The 27,159-nt window shown below is 42.6% G+C and overlaps 1 protein-coding gene and 1 long non-coding RNA gene across 5 annotated transcripts in view; one reads left to right on the top strand and one right to left on the bottom strand.

Moving 5' to 3' along the window:
• The window catches only part of DPP6 (dipeptidyl peptidase like 6), a 490,036-nt gene that overhangs the window by 211,794 nt on the left and 251,083 nt on the right, over positions 1-27,159 (bottom strand). Inside the window, exon 1 of one of the 4 annotated variants that reach the window (XM_004939152.4) lies at positions 12,432-12,970. The exons of the other annotated variants lie outside the window; for them this stretch is intronic. Coding sequence (XP_004939209.1) covers positions 12,432-12,488 — 57 coding nt within the window. The 5' untranslated portion in view covers positions 12,489-12,970. Of the gene's footprint in view, positions 1-12,431; positions 12,971-27,159 lie in introns of those variants that run through there. 4 annotated transcript variants of the gene reach the window in all.
• Positions 85-26,111, top strand: LOC121110084. Its single transcript, XR_005857512.2, has 4 exons — positions 85-372; positions 20,486-20,696; positions 23,065-23,259; positions 23,712-26,111. It is a non-coding gene; the product is annotated as an uncharacterized LOC121110084 (long non-coding RNA).

Raw genomic sequence — 27,159 nt, 5'->3', positions numbered from 1 at the left:
GGTAAAAGTTACATGAAGTAATGATTAATTAGTCTTCTTTCTCATTGGGGTTTTACTTGTTTTTCAGTAAAAGACAGTAGATGACTGCCTGGACAAAATATTCATTATTTCCAGTTCTCTAACATCACTGAGCAGTAGGCAGTAGTTTAATTTGCCAGCAATAATTTATTGTGTAGACTCAAAATTCTGCAAGCAACCTCTTCTCATGTGTTGATTTCAGCATCTCCTACAGCTATTTGATTTCCTTCCTGGCTTTTTGTGTTAACTGGTCACCTCCTGCCAGATTCCAGCTACCGCAGCAAGGCTCTGCAGATTGCTCAGTGTTCATACAGAGGAGTGCCATCCACATCCATCTGCCCCGTGCTGGTGTAGGTGAGAGCAAACACTGCATTACTGTTCTGTTGGCTTAAACTAATAGCATGGCTTAATACGCATTTTTGTGTATTCTCTCTTCCCTCTCCAGAGATGAAAGAAAATGAAATGTAGCAATGGATAACATTTGAAAGGACAATTAGAGCAAATGAGTACATCAATGCCAAGCTTTTTCCAGGCAAACTTAGGTTTCCACTTGGTTGATTTATTCTTGAGTTAGTTGTAACATCCGTGATGATAAAGAATTTAAAAAAAGCTGTTCAACAGTCTTTTGGCTTGGAGCCACGGACTAATCTTCATTTGGTAATTGAAGGCTTATAGGAGGGAAATAAGCTCTATGGAAACTGTCAAGTCAATGAAAAGTAATGAAGTATAAACATCCGAGTGTCACTTAAATTCAGTCTCCTTACAGAAACTGTCATCTCTTGTTTTATCATCAGTTGCAGCAATAAAACTAAGTAAAAGTTATGCATTACACCTGACGAGCAGCCAACCACATGTAAAAGCACAGAATTGTTGTGATTGGCTGAAAGCAAATTAATTCCTTTTTCCTCACAAAAACAATTTCTCCTTGACTGACAAAAAACATTTACTCAAGAAATGGGCCACTCAAAGAAAAATACATATGTTCAGTAGATATCAGAGGGCGTGTTTCTAGCAGCCCCTAAGTATTTCTGACCAAAAGTATAAGAACCTGGATAGAACAGTATGAAACACGATATGGAACATCATTTGAATGTTTATCATTATTCCCTACATAGGGACTCCCCAGAGAAAGAACACACACATGCAGCTTCATTATGCTCTTTCATTAAGTGCTTCCCCAGACCTCCAGCACATCCATTCTTCTCTGCAGTACTAAGCAGAACTTGTGTATTACACTTGATGGTGCTGCAGCAACTTAGTTGGAGAAAGAATTCTTACTCAAACTTTTTCATACAGGTCAAGAAAAGGATGACTGAAAGAAAGAAAGAAGCTGACTGGGAAACAAAAGCAAAGAGAAACAAGCTCTAGTTTCAATGGGAGGATTCGAAGTACTCTGAACATCTAGCATCCCACTAGGATCTATTTTAGATCATATTTTTAGCCTCAAGTACATGTTATTTCTCAGGTGTATTTTACACGCACTGTTGACTTAAATACTTTCTATCTTTGCATGCCAAAAACAGTATATCCAGAATGTATTACTACACAGAAGTAGGAGTCAGCCAAGATCTCTTTTCTTAGTAAAGCAAGATGAGGAAGGGCTTTCCAACCCCACAGGTTTTTGGGATATTAATTGGGAACTGAAAATAACTCTACTTGCGTCACAAATCAGAACAAGATGTTTCAATTTTCAGGTATTTAAGCCTACAACAACAACAAGTAAGGAAGTTTTCTGGCTGCAGAAAACAATGTTTAGAACAATGAGCTTTTTGGTAATTCTCCATCCTCTCATATATGAATTTACATCCTTTTTGATTACCCAGGTTGATGCAGATGCTCAAATTCTTTAATGTAACTATTTTTTAAGCAAATTTACAGTTATGGTCCAACCATGTTCAGCTTGGAGATTTGAAAGGTTTCCCAGAATATTTAGAGTTAGGAGATTTAGTGGAAATAGCTCTTTGTGGATGGACTGCGTTTTACAGCAAAAAAACAATACACCGTAATTTCAAACACCTCTAACATACAGAAAGGCCCTGTACACTTGAATGCTGAAGACTTTAAATCTGGGCTCAGGCTATGACAACAGGCTGTGCGCTATCAATCACTGCAGTCTTTCTGGAACTCACACTAGGCCACTGAAAAGCAAAATTAATTGCTCTCTTCTGGCATGAGACACAGTACAACAATTTATTTACCAACCCAACCAGATGCTAACTGGCCAAAGAAGTTCTCAAATTTATAAGAAACTACAGGAATTTCTAGGAACCTACAGAAATGTCTAAGAAAAATACCAGCCGTCATAGTGGCAGGAGACCTACAGTCCTGGTCTCCATGAGCATTCCAGTCAGCTCCCACCTCCAGGTCAGGAGAAGACTCACGTGAATAGTATTTTGCCACATACAAGGGGATGTGAGCTAACAGATGCTCCAATAAATCTTCTGAAGCAACTGATGAAGAGACCTGCAACCTTGGTCTAGAGTGCAAACGTGACCTGATTTATGTTGTGGCCCTAAGCTCAAACTGCATTTCTGTAAGAAGTCAAATTTCTCTTAAGTATTTTTCCCAGTCATGTGAGAAATGTGCAGAGAAGAGGCACTTAAAATATTCGTCTCTTTCTATGATAAAAGCCACATGAAAATAGAATAGGCTGCTTGGAATAAAACTGCTAGTTACAACTTGTTTGCATTTGCAAGTTTAAAGCCTCAGTTTGCTACAGGATACTGGGCAGTGTACCTAAGGGATATGCCCATCCTTAACTCTTTTGACAGCCCTTTGTATTCCTTTCTCTGCACGAAATGCCAGGGCCAAGACAACAGAGTTGTGCTTGGACTGGAGACCAGTCTGCCTAATAAACACTGTTCCTTTTTGGTTGGCCTCCTCCCCTTGCCAAGTATATAACGTAGAGGAAGAAGCACAGACAGTGGTATAGACCAAGAGAGGAGAAGAGCAAGGTTCTTAGGTTCACTGCTACGTCACTGTTAGAGGGCTGAGAACAGGATGAAACCAGCAACCCCAGGATAAAGAAAGACGCAATCTCTTTACTTAATATCAACCTTAAAATCTCAAAGATGTTGTAGGTAGAAAGGTAAATTTTCTCAGGTAAATAATCAATAACTCCTTAAATTTTCCTGCTCCTTACATTCCCAAACTGTCCTTTGATTTATCTGCCCCATTTAAGTTTGAGTGTGAGAATAAAACATGTAATCATAACATGATTTGCAAAAGCAATGTCAAGCATCAATATAATCCACGTAAAGCCGTGTATTACACCTTACAAGGGACAGAACACAGAAAAGAATTTAACATAACTGAATGCTCCACAGATTAATTTCAGCAAGATTAATCTCAAAAAGTCATTACATTCAGTAGATTAGCATTCTTGGCAATATTTATAAATGGACATTTACATTAGAGATACTGAGACATAAAAATATGAAAGAGAAGGCTGCTACTATTGTTAGATTCTAAACTGTGAAGTGTCCGGATTGCTTCAGTAGCAGAAACAAGGTTTAAATATATATTTCCCATAACACAGAATCATAGAATGACTTGGGTTGGAAGGGACCTCAAGGATCATGAAGCTCCCACCCCCCCATCACATGCAGGGCCACCAACCTCCACATTTAATACTAGACCAGGCTGCCCAGGGCCCCATCCAACCTGGCCTTGAATACCTCCAGGGACGGGGCATCCTCAGCCTTTCTGGGCAGCCTGTGCCAGCACCTCACCACTCTCATAGTAAAGAACTTCCCCCTGATATCCAATCAAAATCTTCCCTCCTTCAACTTAAAACTAATTCCCCTTCACCTGCTATTAACTACCCTTTCAAAGGATTGGCTCCCCTCCTGTTTATAGGCTCCCTTTAGGTTCTGGAAGGCTGCAGTGAGGTCACCCCACAGGTAATACTTACTACGCTTAGGGCAGCAATTGAAATTTAAGAAATATTTAAAAAATTGCTCCCACCTTGAGCAATTCCTTCAATCCAGTGCCATGACGTCTCAAAATAATAAAAAACCTGAAGTTTTTGCTTACCACCTCCTTCAGGTTACGTCATTTACAATGCAGTTAGTTTTATACAGCTAGTAAATTATCACCCGTCTCTTCCTCCTCTCATTTTAATATGGGTTACTGCGCACAAGTTTTCCCTCTAAGTCCTTGAGTTTCTCTCTACAAGGAGTCACAAAACACTGCATATGCATTTAAAAAAAGGCTTGTTTGCTCCTGGTTATAAAAATGGAAAGACCAAAGCACGAGGTTGTCAGTGTACTCAAGGCTGGTTACAACTTAATGTAATGTGCATTAAATCCTACAGCCATATGAAGGTGAAATAGCATTCCCCCTTAAACTCTGCACGAAAAGAGTTGAGAGGTTGGTTGGTGTGTAATTAACCTAAATTAAAGACCCAAAACATACACCAAATAATATGCCACTGTATACATTTCCCCCCTGCCTGCCCAATTACATGTTTATTATGGTATCTTTGACAAGCTAAATTAGCAATAAGTTAATCTCTAAGTTGTGGATTCACTTCTGAAAATAATATACTACAACTAAGCCTTAAATATCTGCTACAAACATAAGTGAAGGTAATGGAGTCAAAAACTGCAGACTAATTGCTTCCGTTGAAGGCTTATTATCTCTCCAATTTCAAGCTCAGCAGCAGTTCAGCAGTAATACAAGCTACTTTCATCAAGGCACTGTCAGCCTTTAGATGAAATTCAGTTCTATCTCTGTTAGTTTTATAAATAACAAAAACAACAGCCGTTTGCTTTTCAGGCTGACAAAGATAAGGAGGTAAGCAGAAGGGTTAATGAAAAACAAAAGACAACACAACAACCAACAGTTGAGTCCTGAGACACAGAGATTGCCTTGTTTTCTCTCCAGCCTCTCTCCCTATGGCTGCTGGAGGAGCCTGGAGGCATGGCCATGATGCAGGGGTGTTGAACACAAGAAGATCTCAAAACGAAGTCCTTGTTACGCACCTGTGACCAGCTGTTACCCAGCAGGCCAGGACAAATCCCACTCTGAGAAATGCTCTATCTGCAGTTTCCACCTGCAGTTCTGCTCACAAAACCGTATCTCATAATACTAATAGCCATACATTGCCAGACCGATGCCATACATCATCCAGCACACAGGTTCTCTCTCAAAAAAGCTTTACCTCAGCAGCAGTAAGGGCACTATGAGCACACCCAAGGATGGGTTATATGAGGGAGAATGAGGAAAGCAGAGCCCTTTTCCTGTGCAAGAAGTCTTATTCCTCCAGGGATCTCCTGGCAAAACCAGCTCCTGTTTCCTTCCCACTATACACTCCCATGTGATGAAATGGAAGGCAGAGGCTTAAGTTACTACCCTATTAAGTAGTATGTCCAACATGACTGGCATACCGAGGACTATCACCCTAACCCTACACAACATGACCTTCTCTAATTCTCCTCCTGCTCCACTGCTGCTGCCATCACCTCCCTGTGGGATGTGCCACTAGTTGTTATAAACCCTCCCAACAGCTCTCTCCGCAACATCCACAACTTTTGTCAAGCGCTTTGTACCTACAAGTAACAGGCTCTGAGCTTCATCCATGGCTTGTAGGCTTCAACCTTGGCTCATAGCCTCAGCCTGACCTTCAGGAAAAGATGTTCCATCAGCCCACAGACCCTGAATTTCACCCTGCTTCTCTTGCCCACCTGCCTTCCTCTTCTGAAAGGTTTCGTTCTTATCCTCAACCACACATATCTCTGGCTTATCATTATCCCTTTACTCACTTTCTCATTTCATCTCTATGGGCTCCTAATTATACCACAGTATTCCTACTGAAGAAAAAAAAAATCAAATTACTCCTTCTTGGAAAAGGTCTTTCTGCATTATGCAAGAGAGAACTGAAAGATCTGTATCTTGCCTCAAAGTCGAAAATTGCTTCCAGTTCCCAAAATCTTAGAATCAGATGCAATCCCAAAATTCTTTATACGTACTCTCTCTCATTTGCAAGTCTGCTTATAACTATTCAAAGTCCTTCTAGGATTTACCTTTATTCTTGATCGCTTCCTGATGAAATTCTTATTCATATCTGATGCTTCAGAATGAGTTTTAACTTTCAAGATTTCTCCTATGACTTTTGCCATACTTTCTCTAAACATCAAGGAGTTCATCTGTAGCAGAAATGCTAAGTCAGGGCTTGAAGCAGTGATTGAGCACCTGGTGGGAAGGCAGGGCCAACCCAGGGGAGCTCAGCTGCATGCAATACACTTTAATAACCAGAAGGGTGGAGCCAGGACTCCTCACTTGCTGCAGCCTAGGACCTTCCTGCTCTGCTATCATTGCTGTGCTTTCCATCTCATTATAGCATCTCTAACATTTCAAGTACTCAGTTGTGCATCCTGAGTTACTACAGTATCTCAGAACCTCGTATCAGGAGATTGTGCTTTTCCTTTCAATGTAAGCTAACAACAGACAGAAGCTGCTCATTGGCACCATGGCCCTAAGTCTAACGCACCTGCTCAGAGACATAAGGGAAGTCTGCAGCACAATGAGCACTAAATCCCATGCTCTCACCACTGTACCATCCCTCACAGCCACCTGATAACCCCATTCAGACTTGGTTCTTTAATCAGAAATTGATATTAACTCAGCCTACTGTTCTTGATCACTTTCAAATATAGTTCCCTCTCCAAAGTTATGTTCTAGAAAGGCTTTGAAAACTTGCTGAAAGTGCTCCCCTCCCTTCTCTCACTTTTGCAATCTGTGCAAATCCGAGTTTTTTTCTTTCTGAGTTCAGTCCCAGTCTCCTAAACTCTAGATAAATGAAACAACTTCAGAGACAAATTATTCTGTCTTGACACCATCAGCAGAAGAAAGACTTAATGAGAAAGACTGCAACATAAGATTATAATAAAAACATAGAATCGTTTGATTTGTTAGGGACCGTTAAAGGTCATCTAGTTCAACTCCCCTGCAATAAACAGGGACACCTCTGTGTCAGGAATGGAAAGAGCGGCACACCACCAGCACTGACCCAAGGACAAGTGGCTGAGCACATCCTATGGGCAGTCTCCGCTTGATCTGTCAAGCGGTAGCTACAGTTCAAAGTTTACACAATCTCAAGCATCCAATGGAATGCATCAATCCTTTGCTCATCATACCTATATCTCAACAGCCACAATGCAATGTTGACAAATCTGAGGCCTTCCAGAAGAACTTCCATTTCAGTACTGAACACCAAAAAAGCTCTTCTTCTAGTCTTCTCCTTCTGAGATGCCACCATTATGCCAGCAATGTCCCTTTCCATCTCTGTCTCCTCCCCGTTTCTCAGCTGCCTGTGTTCCTCATAGAAAATTAACAGCTTGAAAAGACTGCCAATGTGATGCAATTTCATATTCTTGAATACAGTGTTCTCAGGAGCACAATTACGGAAATTTAATCTCTTGAGAAATAGAGCAGATATCATTAACAGAATGAAATACAAATGATCTGTAAAACTTCCTGAAGAAAACCTCTGTTGAGTCTACAATAAGATACGTAATTTAGAGAATTGTTATCGGGAAACAATGGTATTGTTTCATATCAACAAAATTATGTCTTTAAAAAATTATGCACTTCAACATCTAATACTAAACACTTCCAATAAAACAAACAAAAGCCCAACAACTTGGTTTTCCACGCAAGTCTTGAGTTAGGTTTCTCCTCTTTCTTTTCTCTTTGCCAGACACCTTCTGCAAGTGGACACTGCTCTGTTGTTTCTACACAGCTCTAATAGTCAAAGCCAGAATACTGCAGCAAATCAGCAAGAAAGAATGATTCTCATGAGCAGGGACTCACCTTTGGTATATGACAGCTTCCAATTCTAGACAAGAATCCAGGAATTTTGCTATCACAAGTCACTGAGATAATATGCTAAATTAGCTCATCTCCTGGGAGATTCACTCCCACCTGTTCAACAGCCCCAGGCCAAGCTCCTTCCTGCCCACTGTTGAATCTAGGTAACACAGAGGTATGTCACAGCGCTCCTCAATTATTCTCCATAGATTTTATGCCACTGAGGTGCTGCAGTGGGGACTGTGACTATGCCAGCTAATGGCACCATAAATCAGAGCTCTCTTGTAATGCTTCTGGGGCTTGGTTTGCTTCTGAACACAAACTTAGAATGCAATATCTCAAACCCTTAAAACATAGAGGATTCATCATTGGCTTTTTTTGGTCTAGCATATGCTGGAGATGCTACTGAAAAATGGAAGGGCAAAGTCCCTTCCCTGTTTCAACAGATAAAATTCAGTTGTAATATGCATCTGAACCTATGCTACAGTACAGCCTGCTTTACAAAGTGGAGAGATCCTGTACTCTTTGGAGCCGATTTCACATGATGGAAGGAGGCTTTAGATTCTCAGAGAATCAGGATTGTTGCAGCCTTTCAATAAAGCCTGAGCTAACCAAGATACTGGGCACCCAGATACACTGATTTGCTGGACAGACATCAGATGAATAAAGCAGATCCAAAATGAGTTAAGTCATGCCTCACTGGCTTCCTTTTGGATGAAGCTAAATGAGAAGGCGCTGTTCAATCAATAATTGACATCCACACCGGTCTAGAACTGGCTTGAAATAACTCCCTCTTGAAGATCTGTATAATACAAGCTTGTGGACCTCAGTAGCACTTCTCTCACCCTCACAGTTCCACACAACTTCCTAATGTAAGCACAAACCTATATTTGAGTTTAATCTACTCTGGGAATGAAATGGTAGTACAGGACTTAGATCCCAATGGTTGGAGCTATTTATGACCTTGAAGGAAGACAACAGCACACACAGGGATGGACTCCCTTTGCTACTACAATTCCAGAATGACCTAATTTATAACTATCTATCTATGAAAAAAGCCTGCACAATGTACACTTCTTGTCCTATTTGGACAAGTTTTAGCATAGTATATTGGATACTCCAACTGTACTCAATTTGCAACGTACTACAGGCTATTTCTGTGAAGTACAGAGTGGCAGAAGAACATTAGGAGTATGAAATATTCATCTCTCCATCCTCTTATCCCTGAGGCTGGCCTAGGTTTTCCAAGGCAAATGTGTTCTCTCTCCATTTGAAAACACCTATAATTTGGATTTTCACCTGTTCTGTAAAGTTCAAAATTGGTTATCTTAATGACAGTTAATAGCCAGATCTGTTCTATTAATCTGGTGCTACTCCTCCACAGAGCCCACTTCAATAACAGGCAGTCATTGAGCTATTTTGGCTCCTTACTTAATATTTGGCCTTGTACACAGAGTTGCATGCAAACAATCATCAACAATGTTGTCTGGGACATGAGCATATTCTGGAGCAGGATGTCGCTCCCTCCAAGTCTATGACAGTTCTCTTCTATGTAGGAAAAGAAATGGGAACAGTCATTCATTGTGAGTGTTATTAACCAATCATCCCTTGAATACATTTCATAAAAGGTGAATACACCATTGAAAGAAGGCCAGCTAACAGTTCCCAAGACTGAGACCAAGATTCATTAGTCCTCTTCAGCATGGTGCCAAGACTATTAGTGCCTGTAGGGTTTTCTAGGGACTTCTGAGCACTTGATAGAGCAGAAAGCCAAATGTAATCACTGCACAATGCACTGCATCCATCTCCAACCATGTGAACAAGAAAACCTCAACTGTGGCAAAAACATCAAAGCATACAGAGGTGGCTGCATCCGACTTGCATCTTGAGCAAACAATCCCAATACGACTGCAGGAGACCTGATTACACATCTTACAGAATGTTTTCTGCTCGCGATGCCCAAAAGACTTAAAGTTCAGCACCATGAAATTGAGCGGCATGGAGATAAATGATTAAAATTCTGAATACTTTAACTGGTTTGCAGGTGGGCAGTGTTGCTTATCAGGAGGAAACTACAGAAATGCTGTTAACTAACAAAGGAAAGAAAAGGATGCTTATTCCCTGGCTTCAAGCAGGTTAGACAGTGCATTGCTTACCTCCACATCCTAATGATCTTCTCATTATCACCATATTTGCAAATCTTAGGGCAGAGCCTTCATTTTTCCACAAATACATAGCTCCAAATTAAATTTTTAACTTATGCCCACAGCACTTCTGCAGATATTCTTTAAACATTCCCCACCCTGCTCCTACAGCATCATTTTGCGCCCAATTTCTGCTTGGGTTACCACGGTAGGACATAACCAATGTGCCACTTGCCTGCCTCTGCATCCCAAGGATGTCACAGGCAGGGATACTGAAAAGGGATGGTCACAATCCCTCTATGACAGCAGCAGCTGCTTATGAAGCCTCAGTCCTCTACAGACCAGCACTTTGTGTTCAATTTTCTCCCAGAGACATTTTTCAATTTCTTGACCATTTTTATGCAAGAAAAGAACCTCAGAAATCCTTGAAATACAGAAGCCAATTTTCAGCTGGAAACAGAATTCGGATAGAGCCTCTTTTTTTTAAGTTATGAACTATTTCGAACAGAATGAAGGTTTAGATCTGCACTTGGTGTTAGAAGATAAAAGTGCACAGAAATCAATGGACACAGATTAGATTCAACATCCCACTGCAAAAGCCATTTTACTTACAGCATACTATGAAAAGGAAAAAAAAAATATTTAGGAGCGAGCAAAGTCGCTTGTAGACCCAAACATTAATATTCATCAATATCATTGATATTTATGTATGCCCAATAACTCTGCCTCATGCTCATGCTGGGGCAGAGCTGAGAGAGTATGTACTTTCAGACTATTTAAGAATGCCATATGGATATAATTGCAACTCAGTCACTTACAGAATACATTCAGTCAACATTTTGTGTAATACTAGAGACCCATCCTGGGCATTTTTATACTTCACAGAGGAAGTGTGAAGCAGCAAAGCAGTGGCAAGTCAGCAGTAAGATGGCATTCGGCAGGTAATACCGCTTGCAATAAAAGCTGTGCTCCTTTATAAAGGGTAACCAACCCGTGCTTCTTGTGTTACCAAACCTTCTACATGGTTTGCAGAAGCCTTCTGTGTTCAGCAAAGGCTGCCGTGCACGCCTTCCTCCCAGAAACACAGCCAGACTGACTGCAGGGAGCAGCACACAGAGACAGAGATCGGTATTCCAGTAGCAGTGGGGCACGGCAGAGGTGAGATCAGTCAGAGCCATTGTTACTTCACCCTCCGTACCAAAGTTGTTTTCCTCTTGTTTCAACAGAACCCTCGAGCCTGCCTTGCCCATTAGTGAAATGTCACCATGCCAATGGAGAATTTATCATGCTGCCTGTGCTGTGAGGGTGCCGTAGGAATCCCCACACTTTTCCTTTTGTTATTTCCCTAAAAAGATCAAGTCCAAAAACCACATACATATATAACCGACGTGCGAGGCTCTCAGCCCACGAAGTCGGGAGGAACTATTTTAAGAATTAATTTGCGCCCTGAGAGATCTGTTTAAATTATCCTCCTGTGCTGTCCTAACCAAAGATGAGAGCAGAGAACTTCCAGTGTATGGGGAAGGACGAAGGGGAGACGCGGATGCTCCGTGCTCCCGCAGGCAGTGGGGGGACACTGTGACTCCAGTGCACCTTTGCTGTCCCTTGTGTCACCACCTCTAACTGTATCTGCCATTTACAGCTGAGGATGTGTCACTTCTTTTTCTTCCTTTTTTTTTTTTTTTTTTTTCTTCTTTTTTGACAGGGAAAGTTTAGATTTCATCCTGTCTGGGTTAAGTGCCGTTTAATACAAATGCTCTCTCAAAAAAAACAAACAAACAAACAAAAAAACCAACCAAAAAAAAACCCAAGCCCAAACAAACAGGCATGGCAGAGGAAATTAAGTCTTTAACTTTTCTACCCCTATGGAAACACAAAGGGCACCCAATATAAGCCAGAAAAAGGACTTCAGTTCAGATACGGTGTAAGCACTGCAGTTTTCCATCAGGTCCATGGGAGCTATACCTCCTCGTGGCCCTCCATCACTGACAGCACATGCTGTACCCTGGGGCATCACCCCCCCCCAAAAAATCCCTGAAAGTGCTGCACAAAGTCAAGAGCCGAACCCCACTTTTGCACTGTTCCATCCGCCTGCAGGGTGACCATAACCCTCCTGCAGCAAGAAGGGGCCTCTGTCCCAGCACTCTGCCCCACACATGCACATAGGGACCGAGATACGGAGGAGAGATCTGCAGCCCGGTGGAAGAGGTGCAGTCAGATAAAAATAGCACAACTCACCCCCCTTCCCGTCCCCCCCCCACAAGCCTCCACGCACACCGACAGCAGACCTTGAGCCCAGATGCACAGCACTTTCCTCCTGCCACTGACTGGTGACTCCGTTGACCATTTTAGGAACGCGCACCAAAATAAAATAGAATTCAAAAAATCACACAAGAAACACAGAGCTACACAACGCAAATCCCACACTGGTTTGAAATCGAGGAAAAGAAGCGTTACCTGATCCTGCTGCTGGGCTTGTTTCCCTGATGCATTTTGCTCCTTGGCTGTAGTCATGCTCACCTATTTGTGCCCACCGCAGTGGCAAAGAGGATTTGAATGTATGTGTGAGTGTGTGTGTGTGTGTGTGTGTGAGTGTGAACTGGTCTGCGTGTGTTCAGACATACACGCACGCACACACACACACACACACAAAGACTGGAGGGATGAGTAACTAGTCCATCACTTAATCACCAGCTGAGAAATGTCCCACCCCCGCAAAATAAAAAATGCAGTGTATAAAAAAAAAGGCAAAAAAAAATAGAAAATAAATAAAAATAGAAAACAGAAAAAAATCTCTAGTCTAGCTGGCTTCCCCCTTTGAGCCTCTAAAATCAAAGCAGGAGCAGAGAGAGAGAAGGATGCTGTGGGGGCTCCTTCAATTAGCAACAGCCTCTGCAATCGTCACAGAAACAATGATAACTGCTTGGCAACCGGCGACGGGCAGCCGGGAGGCAGAGCCGCGCTCCGCGCTCCGCACCTCCCCGCCGGCAGCCCCCGCGCTGCGCATGCCCCGCCGCCCCCGCGCACTGTGCCGCCCGCTGGGTTTGGAGGATGCTGCGGGGACGCGGGCTGCCACCGATGGGATGCTGAGGGCGGAGGTGCTCCCAGCCCCCTCTGGTCCTCTCTGCGTCCGTAATGGGATGGGGTCACTTCGCGCGTCTCTTATTGCCGCTGTCGCCCACGGGGTGACACAGGAGCGTGCTCTGTTCCGCGCTGCCCGAGCTCTCTCCCCAGCGCAGCAGAGCTCTTCTCGCAAACAGACCTTCCCGGCCCTCCCACCTGGCTGTCATACCCAAGGCATACTTAGGTATTGCTCTCTGATAGCCTCTGCCCATGCAAAAACTTGGAGCGATGTGAAGGATGCTGTAAATGGGCCAGGGACTAATGCGGTCCCACACTCACCTCCACACCGGGCGCTCTGATGCTGCCGTGGTGCTGCTTTCCAACCCCACGCCCCCTGCATCCGGCCCACAGCCCTGCTCTGTGCTGTAGGACAAAGCTCAGTGTCCTCTCAGGAGTGATACTGGGACCTGTGCTGAGTCTGCAAACCACCAGCTAAGGAATATCAGGGTATATATCCAGCAAGCGATTACGCCTCATTTGACCCGTAATGTTACATTGCTGGTAATGCTACCAGGTTGCATTAACCATGAACTCCACTGGATGCAATCCATGGCTCTGCTGGATGCCATCGCTCCTTACGCTCGGGGTGAATTTGATGCTCAGCTGAGCTTTCCTAGAGCTCAGCTTCCAGCCACCACTATTTCTGTGTTTCCACCATCACACAGCACACCAGTTCATGCAAACCACAACACAAGAAATCTGCAACGTGTAATTGTGCTGGTAGGAAACTGGACAACCTCACCCGGTCCCAGCCACCAGCATCCAGGAACAGCTCATTAGAGGAGTGAATAGCACCTCTCAAGCAAGAAGCAGTAATTTACACTTAAATCTAACAGCTTGTGTCAACCTCTTTCTGGGTTGTACTATGACACAGTCCCAGCTTACACTGCAATTTCATCTCTTTAGTCCCAATAGTTTTAGTCACAATATGCTATAGATGTTTATAGTGAGGTTATTCCCACTCAGGTATTTTTCCCCAATCATATGAACAGAATTGCTTTCAAGGGCTGTACAAGTAGGTCACTTTGAGTTTTCCAGTTGCCTTGGTCTGTTTTCCCACCTGTTGTGGGCAGTAATGGAGTCTCGCTTTACTCCACACTTTTGCTGTCTTTCTTCCCAAGAGGAATTCAAACAAAACAAAACCGTTTGGGTTTTGCACTTCTTCACGGTACGTCCTGGAAACCTCTGCAGAATGGATCTTCTCACTGCATGAATCATTCTCTGTGTCCCTGACCTTCAGTACTTACACTGGCAATTACTGAACTTAAGCTACACTTCTACTGAAAAGATGTATATCTCTTTGTGTCTGTTCTCCTCTGTTAACCCTTGCACGCCCTCTCCATGCATGTTCAATTCTTCTGCAGTCAGCAATGTAAGACACAGTTTTCACTAGCTCTGGAAATGGCCAGACCTACATTGTAGAGGTTTTTTTATTTTTTTCCTTGTTGTTGGGCACATAGGAAGTTAATTGTGCTAATTAGTCCAGCAGTTAGCTATACAAATGCATATGGCTTAACCTCATTACATAGGTGCGTTACGACTGAGCATTCCCACTGCACGTCCGAGTGTTTTGGCACAGTTATTCCAGTGTTACTGAAGCTCACTGGTCTCTCTGCATGGTGGTACCTCTATGCCTTCCCTGCCTGTACAGGGGGTCTCATCCCTTCAGGTGGCCATGAGTCATCTGCTGGGGTTTGCAGATCCTGATTCTCATCCTGTAATAGGGGAAGATTAATCTTTCATAAGATTCAGCCAAACAATAAAGTTGGTGCCCTACCACAGTGTGGAGGTCACACTGCATGGCCTCATCCTGCTGATGTGTGAGCAGATTACTCCATGCCTGTTCATGAAGGCTGGATATTAGGAAACATTTCTTCTCAGAAAGAGTGGTGATGCAGTGGCACAGGCTGCCCAGGGAGGTGGTGGAGTCATCATCCTCTCTGGAGGTATTCAAGAACCATGGAGATGTGGCACTGAGGGATGTGGTCAGTGGGCATGGTAGGGATGGGCTGATGGTTGGACTAGATGATCTTAGTGGTGTTTTCCAGCCTTAATGATACTATGTTCCAAATGCCAGCTACAGTCACCCAAATGGCATCCCCATTCAACATCAGTCAGCTGCTCCAGTGCTGTGGAAGGACAAACATTTCCCTCCCACCAGAAGAGCAACCTTTGACAGGTGGAAGGACCTGTTCTCATTCTCCTGAGACCAGCAGGAACAGAACTGTGCTATGGGAGCATTCTCAGAATGCTCCCAAGAATTCTTGGAGGCCATCTTCATCACCCTCACCATCACTACCACAACCATTATGCCCTCTCATGCTCCAAGGCTGTTGTGAGCCTTGTACATTGCAAATGGAACATAATGCCGCAATGGTTCTTAAAGACAAAACCAAACTAAAACTTTTAAAGTCACTGCTATGAGCACCCATGCACTCTTGGTAGCTAAAGCACAATAAGGATTGTTTCTGACCACCCATTATAGCCAAGTATGCTAGGGAAAGCAGCAGTTTGTTATTTTTGCCCCCAAATGGTGCAGATCAGTTTACTTAGGCCGTCTTTGATCCACAGGTGGATGTTTCTGCTAACTGTGAATGCAGAGCAGCCCCTTTGCAGAAGCAGTGATGGGAGTTGGTGCAGAGCATTCCCATCCACTATGTGTTACAGAGGGCAGATCCAAGAGCAGCCTATGCTCGCAGGGAGCCTGCCAGCTGCACACATCTGTTGGAGGGAGTAGAGACTGAGCAAGGACATTAATAAGCCTGCAGCAGCAGCAGGTAGAGTTATTGGATGCAGAGCCCTTCTGCTCCTTTGAAACCTAGGGTTCTGGCCATATCACACCAGGTTATTAATTCCCCCTTCATTACCCCATCAAGGAAGTCGAAGCCAGTGGGCAGAATGGGTAGAAATGAATCGTACTTGATTAACTGCACCTTCCTATAGCCCGCTAATGTTCTCCCCTCTCCAGATGAAGACCAGGTCCCAGATGAAGAGCTACATATCTGAACTTTTTAGTGGAGCTAACCCATTAGTACCTGGGGTGCTGTAATGTGCTGCCTCCAGCAGAACACACCACACGATCTGCCTTTGTACATTCAGTCCTTCTAAGCTCCACACTCAGCACAGACCACTTCCCATTGGTTTGCTTCCAGCTCAGGGAGGACACATGGCCCAGGAAAGTACTCTGGCAATCTGCGGCAATGTAAAAACATACTCCCAGGAAGGTTACAAAGGAAAAGTCCTAAAAGCTATGGTTTTCAGGATACAGTGTTTTGGAGGTAGCAGATGTTAGTGAGACAACTCAGTAAGAGAGACAGACTGCCAGCACAGACACCCACAAGGAGAAGGTGAGAGGAGCATGTAAAAATGTTGTAGGCATGGATTTTAACATTCAGACGTTTGAAGGATGATTGATGTAGCTTGGATCAAAACAAATGCACAGAATACAAGGTGAGCTGTGCTCAGTAGAAAGCAGTGCTGCTTTCTACCAGGGAGATAGAAGGATGGGGACAAGAGCTCCCGCTAGTTCCTTCAGTATCTGTCTGGAAAAAAGGCCCATGTGATCCATGAAAGCCAACTGTATCTTGAGCTGCATCAAAAGAAGCGTGGTCAGCTGGTTGAGGGAAGTGACCCTCTCCCTTTCTTCTGCGCTGTGAGACCTCACCTGGAGTACTGCATCCAGATGTGGACAAGGACAGTGGAGCACTGGCACAGACTGCCCAGAGAGGTGGTCGGTGCCCCGTCCCTGGAGATACTCAAGGTCAGGCTGGACAGGGCTCTGAGCACCTGATGGAGCTGTAGGTGTCCCTGTTCATTGCAGGGGAGTTGGACTTGATGAACTCTAAAGATCCCTTCCAAATTAAATAATTCTAAGATTCTATGCTCTTCTTAAGAGCATGGACAAGGAAATCCAATTAATCTCCAAGTCTGAGTTTATACGTTTGCAGCTACCTTATTCTCCCACTGCTCCAACTTTTTTAGGGGATGTCAAAGAGTGGGGAATGAGAGGGATGGGTCTGTGCAAGGCAGGCTGCCTGTAGCACTATTATGGTTCTGCATATGTGCCAAGCCATGCTGGTGACCAACTCACTCTTTGCAGTCCCAGTGACAAAATATCACCAACCAGAAAAGCAATGGCATATCCCCTATAAATCCTACCAGAGATCATTGTAAAACCAGGAGGGTTGCATGGTTAAAAAAAACCCTCTGTATTTTATGCTTTTAGAGGCAATCTCAGAATCGTTAAGGTTGGAAAAGACCTCTAAGATCATCTAGTCCAACCATTAGCCCACTGACCATGTTCCTCAGTGCCACATCTCTATGGCTCTGGAACATCTCCAGGGACGATGTCTGCACCACCTCCCTGGGCAGCTGCGCCAATGCATCACCACTCCTTCTGAGAAGAAATGTTTCCTAATATCCAACCTGAACCTCCCCTGCCGCAACTTAAAGTCAATACCTCTCATTCTATCAGAAAAGCAGCAAGATATACTGACTGTTCATTCTGGAAGTCTTTGCTCTGTGTTTGTCTGAATAAGCTTTGGAGAGGGAGAATTTAATTTTGTTTTGAAAGCATGGTTTGTTGATGAGGATATGCATTAATTAACTTTATCTTGCACCAGCCTTGCTCTGCCATCCCTCTCCTGTTGTCTCCAACATGTCTGTTCTACCAAGGGAGAGCGACAAGTGAGTCTTTATGTCCAGGTGAATCTTTAGAGGCTGCACTGAGTGGCTTAGGGATCCATTCAGATGATGTCCAAGATTTCAAAGGTTTTCTGAGTGTGCTAGAGACAGTAACATACTATGAACATAGCTACAGATAAAAATATATCACATTTCCATTACCTATGACCAAGATCATTAAGGAAGCAATTTGATGTGGTATTTTCCCTTAACAGATCAAAACCAGTTCATCTAGTCAATGCCATCAATTAGGTGCATCGATGAATATCTGTTCCTACAAGGAGAGCACTTAAAAATGTTTCTACAAGCTTGAAAACTAGTTATCTGAGACAGTCTCCCTCTATTTGCAGCAGAGGACACAGTGACAAGGGGCATGGCAAGAACGACTCATGGGTCTATGGAATAGTCCCATGGTGTTGCCTCTATTTGTGCATTACAGAAGCTTCTCTCAGGTGCATTTATTTTTTAACTTGAGCATGGAAGTGTGGTTTAAATTGATTATAACAGGTTTATCTGCTGCACGGTATTCTGCTGTTTTCTGTTTCTTGCTGCTGCTGCAAATTCCAGGATCTCTCAGTTCATGGTAAACAAATGAGACAGTGCTAGGAGGCAGGCTGTGAAGAAGTCTGCTCACTTGTGTGCAGCTTAGAGCTATTTTGCATGGCCCTTCCCTGTCTAAATTGGAGCATATCTCTGGGGAGCACGACCAGTGCCTCTGCTCTACTCACTTCTGGATTATGTCTCCTCTTCACTTTGCTTATCCCAAAGATCAAGCAGGTGTACCGAGTGTCAGACTTTTCTACCTCCGTTTTTCAAAAACATTATTTCTGATCATCAGTGGAGTTAGTTTTGAGCCAGCACATATATTTTAATACACCACTGCAACTCCAAAGGCACATCATTAGCAGTGCCGTAGAGGTTTAGCACTGTGTTACCTCTACGAGGAATACGGACAGTGCTGCTGGTTTTTCCCTTCCCCTCTCTCCGTTCCTGCTGGTGTGACCTTGGCAGCTGTAATGCAACAGATGCCTCTTCCTCGCTTGTTTATCTGTGCAAGAGACTTCTGAGGGCCCAGTTTCTGTGCCAGCTGTGAATCGTCTCCAAATTGCTTTTTCAGAGTTTTCCTCCTCACAGTCTGGCTTAATATTTTTGCTCCCCGTGATCTCAGGGATTGATTTTCCATTTCCCCCTCTCCTGTTATTTTTTGGGTGTCACTGAATCCCTTCCTCGTTGCTTCAGCACAGGTGCTTTCTGTCTGTTGTTTTGGAAGGGAGTGGAAGGATTTGCTTCCTAATTATATATATATATATATATATAAATTCTATATATATTTAATAAATATATAAATATATATATATATACAAAACTTAACTTTGTCAAATAGCCACAATCTGTATTCCATAACTGAAACATTCATGTCAGGAAAACAGTAGATGTGGTACTGAGGAACATCGTCAGTGGGCACGGTGATGATGGGGTAATGGTTGAACTAGATGATCTCAGTGGTCTTTTCCAACCTCAATGATGCTATGAAATGAAAACGAAATGAGAAAACAGAGAAAAGTTACCCACAAATAGAAAATCCACACCTCTAAACAGCTGCAAATGTATTATTCTATTTAGTAGCCTACTGCTTGGATAAGGGAGAGCCCTGACTTCATTTTTAGCTACAACAGTGATTTATAGGGTGTATAAATGATCTGCATATAAGATGATGACTGGTTTAAATGTAAATGTTGTGAAAGACATCTTATGTAAGCACATACAACTGCCTGAGAGATCCTTGTACATAAAAGCCACAGCTGGAGCAAGTGGCTTTTTGAACATTTGCTTTATGAAGCACAATTTTCTTTGCAATGGTTGTTATTTTTCATTTACTTTTCCATCAGCTTTAAACAAAAAGAAAAAGAAGAAAAAAATACTTGAACTTACAACATGATGTGTATACTTTCAGTAATGGAATTCTGCAGAACACTGATGCTGTTAAGTAGATGGATGCATATAACATACATTCATTTTAAAAGTGTTATATTTCATAGCTTCATAGAACAGCTTAGGTTGGAAGGGACCTTAGAGAACACTGAGCTCCATTCCCCTGCCGTGGGCTGGTTGCCACCCACCAGATCAGAGCCTGGCGCCCCATCCAACCTGGCACTGATCATCTCCAGGGATGGGGCATCCACAGCTTCTCTGGACAGCAGTGCCAGGGCCTCATCGCTCCTGCAGTAAAGATTTTTTTCCTAACATCTAACCTAAATATCCCCTCTTTTACTTTAAAGCCATTTCCCCTTGTCCTATCACTATCAGACTGTGTTAAAAGCCAGCCCCCCCTCCTGCTTACAAGCTCCCTTCAAGTACTGGAAGGCCACAATGAGGTCTCCCCAGAGCCTTCCTTCTCCAAGCTAAACAGGCCCAGCTCCCAGCCTGTCTCCATAGGAGAAGTGCTCCAGCCTTCTGAGCATCCCTGTGGCCCTCCTCTGGACCTGCTCCAACAGCTCATGGTAACTTCTCACAGATGCTCCTGTACAGCACCAAGAGAGTCAAAGACACGAGATGTGGCACCTGCAGCAGTATGTTTCACTTGGGTGTGTGTTTGCTGCCTCTCTGACATGCACACTGTAGCTGGATGGCTTCCAGTGCCCTCATTTGCTGGTGGGAAATGTGATGGCTACAAGCATTTATACACTGTCCTGATTCTATTTCAGGTGTTTATAGATTTATTGGGATGAGACTTGTTCTGGCAAACATAGCACCCTGTGCTCACCCTTCGGAAGTGAACGTCTCACACGGTGTACATGCCAAAGCAAAGATGGATAAAACTCGTTACCAGTATTCTGAAAGCCAGTAGAAACACCCTATGGAAAGCAGGCCACCTGGAAACGCCAGAATCCTCAACCCAGAATGCTCAACATAGAGGTAAGGTATGTCTTTATTACAAGGCTGGGGGAAAAAAAAGAGAAGGAAGAGGATGTGTGGAGTTGACTTGGTGCAGTCAACTGCTCTGCTTTTTAGAAATTGACCAGCAGTTTTGATGTGCCACTTGGAATACCTTTGAGAAGTTTCATTTTCAGTGGATGAGAGTTGATGTGTGTAAGCAGCACCGTGCCCCTGCTTTACCTGCCTCAGTGAGCTGCTCTTCAGTTCTGAGAATGCTGCACCAAGTCAGGCTCCCATCTCACCTCAAGCCAGATGACACAGAAAAGGAAGTGGAAAACTTTCCACACCATGTACAGTGTACAACATAAAACACAGCTGCCTGAATACAGCCTTATGTAGCATAAGTAAGCCAAGTAAAGTAGCAGCAATGTCCTGCTCCCAACCATTTATTTGATTTGCAAGTAACACGAGAATGCATGCATGAGGGATGCACAGATCTATATATAATTTTCATTTTACTGAGATCTTACAGAAAACAGTTGAGCTCTGAGCACAGCATAAGACCACTAAAAGGGGATAAGACATACTTTACTCATCATTGATAATGTTCATTAATCCGCAGAGACAGAGCAGGTATTCAGCAATGGCCCTTCAGGCACTCAGGCATTGCTGGAGATACTGCAAAATCTAGGAGCTAGAAAAAAGCGATGCAAGAATGCACATTTTACCCCCTGAAGATGCATATTTCTTAAGAATCCATGCAAGTATGAAATCTGAGCTTGACAGTGAGAAAGTATCACAGCCAAGACATATACCTGTCACAAATAATTAACACACATCTCCTTCACATACCTCACAGATCTCTGTAATTACACATATATGATGTCCCCACCATATTTATTTAAATACAAACCAGATGCATCACCTTTTCAAGTGGCACAAGCAACTGCCTAGATACTTTGCAGTACAATAACAATGCCAAACAAAGATACAAAAACTGAGTTCACTCTAGCTTCCAGGCATCAACAAAGTCTTCTATTAACCCAACCTATAGTATAGTTGCAAGAGATGCAAAAGGAATTAAATTGCTGTTGCCTAAATGTCAGCAGTAGTGAGCAATAGCAAATCATAGAATCATTAAGGTTGGAAAAGACCACTAAGATCATCAAGTCCAACCACTGACCCATCATCACATCACATGCTTGGCTGTGTACAGGCTTTGCTATAACCAATATCTTCTGGAAAGCTCTGGGTCTGTATTTAGCTCTACCTGCAAAACATTCACAACTGCAATTGCATTAGGAGAGCTTATGAAGTCTCACTGCCATGCAGGAACTCATACTGCAAAAGAAAAGTTGCAACACCCATCACTGCATGCTCTGTAGAGCAGATCAGAGTTTTTAAATAAGATGAGGACAGATTTGATCATACCTGAGAACACTACTAGCACTTTATTGCAAATATTACCCAAAGACAGTCGTTTGGATGCATTTTCTAGGGATAATAAGGCAGCTTAAGGCCTATATTTATTCACTGAATCAGCAGTCTTTTCATTTCTCTTGTTCTCCTCCACAGATCAAAACTTGTGTTGCTGTAGGAAGTGGCTGCTGAAGAGGACATACAGAGACTTAAACTTAAAGAGCACAGAATAGTGGAAATAGAAGTTGGTCAGTGGAAAAAAATGAAGTCCATCTGCCTTATAAAATAATCCAGAGCACTGAATTGCTGGTTAAATACTTTTCACCTCATGTTGCAGTTTGGTGATATCAAAACAAGTAAAAGCTTCTCTAAAAGGAGAAATACGAGAAGAAAGCATAATAGATTGATGGGAAAAGTACACACATTCATGTTTGCCAGTAAATCCGAGCTGCAGGAAAGGGAGGTGAATGTAAAAAGCTTTAATGGACAGGATGCCTCAGTAATACTTTGCCTGATTGCTCTGCCCCTTCCAGTAGTCAAAGAGAAGTCAAACTAATAGGAAAATCCTAACCAACACATCAAGCTATTAATTATATCCAGAAGAGAAGTCAAGAGGCAAGCTTTCCAAAACAAATTAATCTATTTTCAGCAGACCTTATTCCCTTTTTATATGCCAGGAACAGGCTGCATGTGATTGAAAACTACACCAGTAGCAGTATAGTCAGTTATGGTCTAGAAAGGAAGCTTTAATTCAGTATTTTCTTGAAACTGATTTCACTTCAGTTGTACTGACAGCGTAACAACATGGTCATGATGCAGTAGTTACCTTTTAGACATGAGACTGTTGGCTTACCCTTGTGGTAATGATAGAAATAAACTCTGCACTATAATTTTCTTACCTCAGCCATAATCTTTAGCAACACTATTACAGTATTCCAAGTAGTTATGTTAAATAGCCTTTTTAAAGATTTAATTTTATCCCTATTAGGAGTATGCCTTGTTAAACTTAACAGCAGTGGAGACAAACAGAGATGGGAGAATAAATCCTTCTGAAACACAAAGGCCTTTGCTGAAGGAGCCCATCTTGGGTACCAGAACCCTTCCTCCCTGTGACTTTCCTTCCATGAGGAAGAAAGGGTAGTTGATTTACCTGCGAGGAATCTTTTTTCAAGAAACAAAAATTGTAAGTATCTTCATCAGATTTTACACTGTAAATGAGGCTTAAATTTCTATAATCAAAGACACTTGATTGCTTTAAAAGACTGGTACAGCTTCCATCCTGGCACAGACCTATGCATCTTCTTCTGTCAGGCACTAAAGCTCCTTGACATTACTCTGCTTCTGTAAAGTGGATGTAAGTGGCACTGTAAGTGGCTGAAAGTGCAAGGCACATCAATTTTAAAACCTCCTTACACAGTCAGAGATGTGCAATGCAGGCAATATAAATGAAAATCCATTTTTGTGAGCTGAAGTCAAAACTGAAAAGCATCTTTTCATGAAATAATCCAGTGACACATGAACATACAATCAATATAGTCAGCATACTGGGAATTCATTGGAATGACATTGTTAGAAAAATAATCTCTTCTTTATGTGTGTGTATGTATTTATTTATTTATCACGTTTGCATTTCAGCAGCACCCAGGAGCTGAACAACCCAAGGTTCTCCTGTGCTGGAGATGCTTCTAACAGACTGTACCTTGCTGAAAATAACTTACAGTCCCAAGAAGAATATTCTGCCTGCCACCTGCCCAGCACATGGCTGTTTATTCCTCAACAGCATCTTTGCTATTACTGAGTTTTTCTGGCTAAGATTTGATGCACCCTTCACTGAACCGCTGAACTGTTTCTACCTGTGGTTCCAGCCACTAATAGCCTTACTGGGTCCAGGACCTATGGTTTACCCTTGTCTGTATCTGACCCTGCAGCTCAACATTATAGAAATGCACAGCTGTAGTTTGTGTAACGAATCAGAGCATAATGTAAAGCACAGTGCTTTATTCCTTTTGAGCAATGCACATCTAAACTGCCATTAATGAATGAGAATCCTGATCCATCCACAGTGGGACATCATGGCGTATTTACAGTCCAGAATCCATTACAGCTAATATTGCACTATTTACACTCATCTGCCATAAATCTAATATTGTTGTGAGGGCTATTCCATTTAACGTACTCTAGGAATGCTTTGCAAGCCAGTATCAATTATGTTTGGAAATAAACTGATGCTTTGGGTTAAACAAAATGAAAACATTCTTCCTCTGAGAAATGCAGTACTTTGTATCTGCAGCTATTTCAAGTGAATCTTATGTTTTATTCAATTAAGTACCACTGAAGATGACTATGATTCAGAAAATATTAAATGAAAATATTGATTCTGCACTAATAAAGTTGAATGAGCAAGGGACTGCTACCAATAACATGACCACAGCACATCAAACTCGCCTACAACTTCAGAGTAGTTCCTTAATTTTGCAGTAATTATTTAAAGATATTTTCAACTCAAGAGAAGATTTTTTTCCTCATATCCAACCTGAACCTCCCCTGGTGCAACTTAAGGCTGTTACCTCTCATTCCATCGCTGTTACCTGGGAGCAGAAGCCAACCCCCACCTCACTACAACCTCCTTTCAGGTAGTTGTAGAGAGCAATGAGGTCTCCCCTGGGCTTCCTCTTCTCCAGACTGAACAACCCCAGCTCCCTCAGCTGCTGCTCATCAAACTTGTGCTCCAGACTCCTCATAGCTCCGCTTCCCTTCTCTGGACACACATTTTTCATTCAGTCCACAGCATGGCTCTTAAAATGCCACTTTTCCCTTAGAGATCTGGAGTCTTTCCAGCAGCATTCTTTATAATTACGTTGATTATTAGCATCAATTTCCATTTCACTCTTCACCTCAGAGGAACAACAAATGTCTGCTAGCATTTACAAGGTGTTCCAAGTACAATTACTTTACCCACTGTGGAAACACATAGACAGTGTTTGGCTGAGGCAGGGCAGCTCCTCCCAAACTACATCGTCCCCTAATGACAAGTGAGCCATCAGCTAAAGAATAGTACCAGCCAGCTTTTTCCAGGATTATCTTGAACTATTGACCCTTCACTCAGGTCCAAAATACACTTCCAAACCTAAGAGTGAAAGCATTCATAATAAAAAGGATAGCTCTTACGTGCATGTTTGGAGAGGTTGTTAGAAGATCTAACTCCTCCAAATGGGAGAAGGGAGGGAGAGAACAAAGCTATGGCTCCATCCTCATACAGTAACAGCGCAGCCAGTGTTGAGGGCAGCAAGATTCCAAACTACAAGATACAGTTTAGTGGCTTGTGGTAGCAAGGGTAATGGGAGGACGGTTGGACTAGGTGATCTTATAGATCCTTTCCAACCTTGTGATTCTATGATAAACTTTTAAGAAAAACTCCAACAACATCCAAGGTAGCCCACAGGCAATGGAGCCTCCATACACCTGGGAGATCTTTCACCCCATATCGGAGACCCAGCCAGACACCTGTCTCACAGCCCATCTTCCCTTGCATTTGCCTTAGTAACAATCTTGAGAAAATAATGATGCATGGAGCCTTCCCAAACCTCCTCCCACAGCGAGCCACGTGAGAAAACTGAATTTCATTAAAAAGAATAAACCATCAGTTTCTGCCCTTCTCGAAGCAAAGGAAAAACCTGACTACAGTGACCAAAACCTCAAAACCCAGAAGAGAAATAAAGAGGCCAAAAAATATATTCCTTTAAAGAAAAAAATGTCTGTACTCCTTTTCTTTTTTTGCATGGATTATTACTTCTTGAACACTGAGGTCTGACAGTACAGCAACTCATCCACCCAGACATTTAGCCAACTTGGCAATACTTAGCTCTAACGACTTCAAAGCCCGAGGAAGCACAGAAACATTTCATGCATCAGATCTATTTAAGAACATATACAAAGCACTGCTCACAAGCTGTAACAGAAACAATATTGTCCAAGCAATAAAACCACGGAATGGAAAAAATCACAGATATATTACCCATTTTCAAATTTCACCTTAAAAATAAAACACAATGAAAAGTGAACAAGATTTTGGTCATGTAGCTTTCATTGGAGAAACTGTAAAGAAGAAAATACGATACCAATTTAATAGAGGATAATGAAATTATTCATTTTCTCCCTCTGCTTGAAGAAGCCGCTGGCCAAAAATGAAATCGAGCTGCTTCTCAACATGTAAAATTGTTGTGGGTTCTTTTTACCTCTGTTTACATCTTTATTTTTTTCTAATGTTATCTATGATCCAGTAGCACTAACTAGCATGAGTGCATTCATCTGACAAATATGAAAATAAGATTGCTTAACAGGGATTCTGCAAGTGCAGCAACTTTACTGGTGAAGGCAGTTCTGAATGAAGGATGTCTGTACCAAAAGGTGAGATAAAAACACAGAACACATTGCATTGCATCAGGATGAGTTGAGCACAGCTTACGGTAACGACAGCCCGAATCAGCCACAGAATAAGTATTCACCAACCTGCTTCAAGGCACACACTTTCTAATGTTATGAGACATTAATATTTTTGCAAAACCTTTTTTTTTTAATGTACTTCTAAATGTTACCATGATGATTGTGAATGCTTTTTGTTCATGGAAACACAGCAGTACGGAAGATACCTGACCAGAAAGTACAGGAGGGTGAATTAACTGGGCAGACAGCAGAATTAATTTTCAGATAGTATAAGAAAAGAGGACAGATGCTTTGCTTTTGTCTTCATACTAATAACTAAAATTTGACTTAAATTGTAGAGTTTGAGTACCCTTAAATGTGTTACTGCTAATCAGAGCAATAGCAATATGCTTAGTTTTGATACGAGTTTCCAGATTCTTCCCCAACACAGAATTCTTCTCTCAGCAGCTTCCCATGGCAATGAGCTCCACGTGTGATAACAACATCATGGTGTTTGATTGGAACTCAAATGCTGGAAATGTGAGGAGGGTGCAGTGAGTTGGGTATTGGATTCCTGGCAGGACACTGGGCTCCATGGGCTAGATCTGACCCAGAGGCTGACACCTGATTAGTCCCATGTCTTGGTCTGATGTTCCCTCTG

The sequence above is a fragment of the Gallus gallus genome, chromosome 2, assembly GCF_016699485.2.
Source record: "Gallus gallus isolate bGalGal1 chromosome 2, bGalGal1.mat.broiler.GRCg7b, whole genome shotgun sequence".
NCBI lineage: Eukaryota > Metazoa > Chordata > Aves > Galliformes > Phasianidae > Gallus > Gallus gallus.
Note: the sequence above shows the minus strand (reverse complement) of the source record. Positions and strands in the feature narration are given on the sequence as shown.